The sequence below is a fragment of the Myotis davidii genome, unplaced genomic scaffold, assembly GCF_000327345.1.
Source record: "Myotis davidii unplaced genomic scaffold, ASM32734v1 scaffold378, whole genome shotgun sequence".
Lineage (NCBI taxonomy): Eukaryota > Metazoa > Chordata > Mammalia > Chiroptera > Vespertilionidae > Myotis > Myotis davidii.
Window position 1 is genome coordinate 962,218 of NW_006290631.1, and position 6,509 is coordinate 968,726.

General features: G+C 58.4%; 1 protein-coding gene across 4 annotated transcripts; it reads left to right on the forward strand.

Moving 5' to 3' along the window:
- Positions 1-295: 295 nt before the first annotated feature.
- On the forward strand, positions 296-5,910 carry CXXC1 (CXXC finger protein 1). 4 transcript variants are annotated; one of them, XM_006763646.2, is made up of 14 exons: positions 296-582; positions 686-786; positions 1,062-1,297; positions 1,389-1,595; positions 2,001-2,027; positions 2,105-2,350; positions 2,517-2,624; positions 2,766-2,950; positions 3,208-3,415; positions 3,489-3,599; positions 3,733-3,782; positions 3,928-4,024; positions 5,259-5,411; positions 5,493-5,910. In XM_006763646.2, exons 1-14 carry the CDS (start codon positions 299-301, stop codon positions 5,637-5,639), a joined length of 2,160 nt encoding a protein of 719 aa, XP_006763709.2. In that variant the 5' UTR covers positions 296-298; the 3' UTR covers positions 5,640-5,910. The 4 variants fall into 4 exon arrangements, with proteins under 4 accessions (XP_006763709.2, XP_015419306.1, XP_015419307.1 ...); XM_015563820.1 differs by having other exon boundaries at positions 2,769-2,950; XM_015563821.1 differs by having other exon boundaries at positions 1,398-1,595.
- Positions 5,911-6,509: the final 599 nt, after the last annotated feature.

The following is a 6,509-nucleotide window of genomic DNA, read 5'->3' on the forward strand; positions in this document are numbered from 1 at the left end:
TTCCGGGGGGCCCGTCGGGGGCTCTCTGGGCAGAGGGGCGAGGGTGCGTTCCATGGACGAGGTGTGCGGCCCGCCCGCCGCGAGTTTGACATGCTGGCCAGTGTGCGGGGCTGTTCGTATCCCGGGATCTTGGGGAGGCGGGGTCAGAGGAGCGGTCTGGGGCTAATCGCGGAGCGTGATGGGGAGTCTTCGGGGGAGAACTGCGGTGGGTGTTGGTCGTGAGCCCTACGAGTGTGGGCAGGGGGAGGGGGTGTCCGTGGGGCGAGCACGGGAGGTCTGGGGACAGTGGCCGGGCTCTATGTGCCAGGTCATGTCAGAGGGGAGTGATGGGGGCGTCCGTGGGGCCCATAACGGAGGTCTGTGTGCGGAGCCGGGACGGGAAGTCTTCCTGGCGGAGTGTGGGGGGCCCGTGGTGAGCCAGGACAGGGGTTCTCTAAGGAGCCCTGTGTGTGGGGTCCCACAGGACGGGGATGGCTCGGACCCAGAGCCTCCGGATGCGGGGGAGGACAGCAAGTCGGAGAACGGGGAGAACGCGCCCATCTATTGCATCTGCCGCAAACCGGACATCAACTGCTTCATGATGTGAGCCTGGGCACGGGGGGCGGGGCTGCACCTGTCCGGCCCCGAGGCCAGGTGGGGCGATGGTCCAGCCGCTCATCTCCACCGCCCGCCCCTTCTCCTGCAGCGGGTGCGACAACTGCAATGAGTGGTTCCATGGGGACTGCATCCGCATCACGGAGAAGATGGCCAAAGCCATCCGGGAGTGGTACTGCCTGGAGTGCCGAGGTGAGGAGGTGAGGGGTGGCCGGGACAGGTAGGCGGGAGGGGCTGAGAGGGGGGAGGAAGAGCTTTACGGGGGGGCTGGGTCAGGGGAGTAGGGGTACGGTTCTGCGGGCAGGGTGATGGTTCCTGGTGAGCCAACACAGAGGACCCCACTGGAGGGACCCCTCTGCCCCAGAGCAGGGGGGAGAGCACCATTGGGTGAGACAGAAGAGGAGAGAAGAGGAAGAAAGTTCTGAGACAAGCCAACCTCCCCAATGCCCACCCACCTTGGCCCACAGAGAAAGACCCCAAGCTGGAGATCCGCTATCGGCACAAGAAGTCACGGGAACGGGACAGCAATGAGCGAGACGGCAGTGAGCCCCGGGATGAGGGTGGAGGGCGCAAGAGGCCTGCCCCGGATCCAGACCTGCAGCGTCGGGCGGGGTCAGGCACAGGGGTTGGGGCCATGCTTGCTCGGGGCTCTGCTTCGCCCCACAAATCCTCTCCACAGCCCTTGATGGCCACACCCAGCCAGGTGAGTGGCTGTGGTGGCTGGGATAGGTAAGGTGATTTCAGCTCAGGCCCTACTTGGGTTCTTGATTTGTGTTCTGGGCCCCTTCCCTCAGCATCACCAGCAGCAGCAGCAGCAGCAGCAGCAGCAGCAGCAGCAGCAGCAGATCAAACGGTCAGCCCGAATGTGTGGCGAGTGTGAGGCCTGCCGGCGCACTGAGGACTGTGGCCACTGTGACTTCTGCCGGGACATGAAGAAGTTTGGGGGCCCCAACAAGATCCGGCAGAAATGCCGGCTGCGTCAGTGCCAGCTGCGGGCCCGGGTGAGCATGGGCAGAGCTGGGCAGGGTCAGGTTAGGGGGCCAGTGTGTGCAGGAAGAGGTGACTGACACTAGAATTGGTGTACTAGGTGGGTGGGGCTTAACTGCATATAAATAGGTGGAAAGGAGCCTGGCCTATCCAGATGAATGGGACATGACACAAGTGCTGGTCTAGCAGGGGAGCCCCCCAATCCCAGGTGGGAAGGGTAGGCTGTGTTTCTAGGTAGTCAGGCATGTCAGGGCAGGTAGGGCAGGGCTGAGCATGTCCTGGCTATCGGGTCGGGGTGCAGGTGTGCCTGGGATGGCAAGGTAGGCTAGTTGGTGGGCTGGGCACGTGTTGGAGGGACTAGGGAAGAGCCACCCTCCGTCCACCTGGGGCTGAACTGGGCCTTCCTCCTGCCGGCACAGGAATCGTACAAGTACTTCCCTTCCTCGGTGAGTCCAGCCTCCCAGGGCGGGGCGGGGCATGCGGGCAGATTGTTCAGGGCCAGTCCTGAGATTCTGCCCTGCAGCTCTCGCCAGTGACATCGTCGGAGTCCCTGCCAAGACCTCGCCGGCCACTGCCCACCCAGCAGCAGCCACAGCCATCACAGAAGCTGGGACGCATCCGTGAGGACGAGGGGGCAGTGGTGTCATCAGTAGTCAAGGACCCACCTGAGGCTACAGCCACACCTGAGCCACTCTCAGATGAGGACCTACCACTGGACCCTGACCTGTACCAGGACTTATGTGCAGGGGCCTTTGATGACCACGGCCTGGTGAGCAGGCAGAGCATCCCCTGGTGGAAGGGTGGAGGTTACAGAAGCAGAGTATCCATAATGAAAAGAGAGGAGGCAGAGGGTATGGAAGGCTGATTCGGGAACTGAGTAGGTGGTGGGGTAGTTGTGAATGGGGCAAGGGGGTCAGTGTATGCCTTCCTTGCAGCCCTGGATGAGTGACACAGAAGAGTCCCCGTTCTTGGACCCTGCGCTGCGGAAGAGGGCAGTGAAAGTGAAGCACGTAAAGCGTCGGGAGAAGAAGTCTGAGAAGAAGGTGATGGAGAGGGTGAAACGTGTGCGAAGGCAGAGGGCAGGGGGCTGAATGGGGTGAGAGCCAGAAAGGGGTGGGATGCAGGGGAGACGGGTCTGGGGCTGATTTCAACTCTTCCCTATCCTGACCTGCGTTGTCCCATAGAAGGAGGAGAGATATAAGCGGCATCGGCAGAAGCAGAAGCACAAAGACAAATGGAAACACCCGGAGCGAGCCGATGTCAAGGATCCCGCATCGCTACCGCAGTGCCTGGGGCCTGGCTGTGTGCGCGCTGCACAGTCCACCTCCAAGTATTGCTCAGATGACTGTGGCATGAAGCTGGCAGCCAAGTGAGTCATTCTTGGAGGGTTCAAGGGAGTGGGGAAGTATAGGACAGGGCTTGATAAGATCCCGCTGTATGTCTGCCAGCTACCTATCTACCATTCAGTCAACCAAGCACCCACCTACCTGTCCACCCATCCATCCACCATTCGGTCACCTGTTTACTTATCTTCACCATTTAGTCACCCAGCCATTCTGTCATCTTTGGCTCACCCCACTTACTTGTTGCTTGCCACCTTTCTACCTGCATCACTGCTTCCTGCAGCCGCATCTATGAGATCCTCCCCCAGCGCATCCAGCAGTGGCAGCAGAGCCCCTGCATTGCTGAAGAGCACGGCAAGAAGCTCCTTGAACGCATTCGCCGTGAGCAGCAGAGTGCCCGCACCCGCCTTCAGGAAATGGAGCGCCGATTCCACGAGCTTGAGGCCATCATTGCGCGTGCCAAGCAGCAGGCTGTGCGAGAGGATGAGGAGGTGAGCAGACATGGCAGGGCAGGGCCCAGTACTTGGTCCTGCCTGGCCTCATCATTCCTTCCATTCTATGCAGAGCAATGAGGGTGACAGTGACGACACAGACTTGCAGATCTTCTGCGTCTCCTGCGGGCACCCCATCAACCCACGTGTTGCCTTGCGCCACATGGAGCGCTGCTATGCCAAGGTCAGGGTGTCAGCCTGAATGGGCAGATGGTGTGGGAACATCAGTGGGTCCTTGGGGGACAGTGCTGAATGCTGTATTGGGAGGGCATGCAGCACACATCCATAGTTTTTTCCATTTCTGCTCATCCTTCCAGTATGAGAGCCAGACGTCCTTTGGGTCCATGTACCCCACACGCATTGAAGGGTGAGTGTGGGTGCTATGCAGACTTTGAGCAAGTAGGTTAATGCTGGGGTCAGAAGTAAAATGTTGGGGTAGGATATCATGATGGGCATGATAGATGGTCCCCTTTCCTTCTCTCACCTTACTATTCTCTACTCCAAACCCCCAGGGCCACACGACTCTTCTGTGATGTCTACAATCCTCAGAGCAAGACATACTGTAAACGGCTCCAGGTCTTGTGCCCAGAGCACTCACGGGACCCCAAAGTAAGGTTTTCCCTCAATTCCTCACATTCTGTCAATCCTCCCTTCCTCACTGCTCTACACCCGTTTCTCCTCTCCTCTCCTCCTTTTTTTCCTACCCGACCACTTTCATAATTCCCAACTGGCTCATCACCTCCTATTCCTCCCCCTTTCCCTGCCTCTTTATCCTCTACTAGAGGCCTGGTGCACGAAATTCATGCACTCGGGGTGAGGGCGGGGGGCGGTCCCTCAGCCCAACCTGCACCCTCTTGCAGTCCAGAGAATGGGCCTAAGTGGGCAGTCGGACATCCTTAATGCTGCCGTGGAGGCAGGAGAGGCTCCTGCTACTGCCACTGCGCTCGCCAGCTGTCACACCAGCTTCTGGCTGAGCGGCGTTCCCCCTGTGGGAGCACACTGACCACCAGGGGGCAGCTCCTGCATTGAGTGTCTTCCCCCTGGTGATCAGTGTGCATCATAGTGACCGGAGGTTCTGCTGTTCAGTCAATTTGCAGTGCATCATAGACCGGAGGTTCTGCTGTTCAGTCAAGTTGCATATTAGCCTTTTATTATATAGGACTAGAGGCCCGGTGCATGAAAATCGTGCACGGCGGGGAGGAGTGTCTCTCAGCCCGGCCTGCACCCTCTCCAGTCTGGGACCCCCTTGGGGGATGTCCGACTGCCGGTTTAGACCCTGTGGGATCAGGCCTAAACCGCAGTCGGACATCCCCTTCACAATCTGGGACCGCTGGCTCCTAACTGCTCACCTGCCTGATTGCCAGTAACTGCTTCTGCCTGCCAGCCTGATAGCCCTCTAACCACTCCCCTGCTGGCCTGATCACCCCCAACTGCCCTACCCTGCCGGCCCAATGGCCACAACTGCCCTCCCTTGCTGTGACCTGCCTCCTCTGCCGGGACTCACCCCCTCCATGCAAGGCAGTGGAGACTCCAGGACCAGCCTCCGCGCTGCACAGAGCCGCGGCACCCCTAGGCCTCACCATGCAGAGCGGCCGCTGGGCCCTGCCTCTGCTATGCGTGCAGCCATCTTTGTGGCGGCCACCTTGTGGCAACGTTGCGTGTGAGGGCATGAGGACCACGTAGGCTTTTATTAGTATAGATTCCTCCCCTTTTCCATACCTCTCCACTTTCCCCTGAACTCTCCATTCCTTCTCTCCTCCCTTCTTTCCTGACCCCTCCCCGTTCTCATCCTCCTTCCTGCCTCACCACACCCCATCCATCGCCATGCTTTGTCTTCCTGCAGGTGCCAGCTGACGAGGTATGTGGGTGCCCCCTTGTACGTGATGTCTTTGAGCTCACAGGTGAATTCTGCCGCCTGCCCAAGCGACAGTGCAACCGCCATTACTGCTGGGAGAAGTTGCGGCGTGCTGAAGTGGACCTGGAGCGTGTGCGCGTGGTAGGTTTTGGTGCTGGATGTGCCAGGGTGAGGCGGGTCTTCCAGAGCTCCATGTCAGGCCTCATTCTGCTCCTCTGGCAGTGGTACAAGCTGGACGAGCTGTTTGAGCAGGAGCGCAATGTACGCACAGCCATGACAAACCGGGCAGGATTACTGGCCCTGATGCTGCATCAAACCATCCAGCATGACCCACTCACTACCGACCTTCGCTCCAGTGCTGACCGTTGAGCATCCCTGGCTCAGATGTCCTCACAGCCTTCACCCCAGGCTGGGGAGCTGCCTGGAATCCCCCATTTGTCTTTCTCCAGCGGTCTCTCAGTTTCTCCTTGTGCCCATCCATCATTTGACTGCCCATCTACCCTTATCAGACTCAAACGTTCTTCCTTTATTTCTGTATCCTTCTGTTTCTTCATTCTTTATGCCTGGGTGGGACAGTGCAGTCTGCTCACCCTTGCTTCCTTTCTTCCTGGTTTTGTTAATAAAATTTTGAATAACCAAATTTTGGTCTCCGAACTTTACTCAGTTGCATCTGAATTCTCAGATTCCTGAAGTAGATGAGCCAGTACATGTGTCGGCTGTGAGTATACACAGGTGGCACCCACTAGGTGCAGGTTACCCCCTTGGGCTGTGGAGATATGACCTGCTGAGGGAGAGCCCAATGGCCTGCATTCTCAGCCTCTCATTTTGAGACAGTGGGTATACAGTCATCACTCATTCAGTGTGTGGCTGATTTACCACTGTGTAAGCATTGATATTCTCCAGACCAGCTCTTGCCAGGTAGCTCAATTGTTTTGAGTTGTCCCAATACACCAAGGTTTTGGGTTCCATCCCTAGTCAGAGCACATACAAGAAATCAATGAGCCCTGGCTAGTTGCTCAGTGGCAGCGGTTCTCAACCTATGGGTCACGACCCCTTTGGCGGTTGAATGACCCTTTCACAGGGGTCGCCTAAGACAGTGGTTGGCAAACTGCGACTTGGCAAACCACGCTCGCGAGCCACATGCGGCTCTTTGGCCCCTTGAGTGAGGCTCTTCCACAAAATACCACGTGCGGGCGCGCACATACAGTGCGATTGAAACTTCGTGGCCCATGTGCAGAA

Excerpts from the sequence above, each read along its gene's own strand:
- CXXC1 (XM_006763646.2), top strand. The coding sequence starts at position 299 with ATGTGCCAGGTCATGTCAGAGGGGAGTGATGGGGGCGTCCGTGGGGCC. Across the intron at positions 787-1,061 it reads GTACTGCCTGGAGTGCCGAG|AGAAAGACCCCAAGCTGGAG; the intron begins GTGAGGAGGTGA and ends CTTGGCCCACAG. Across the intron at positions 1,298-1,388 it reads TGATGGCCACACCCAGCCAG|CATCACCAGCAGCAGCAGCA; the intron begins GTGAGTGGCTGT and ends CCCTTCCCTCAG.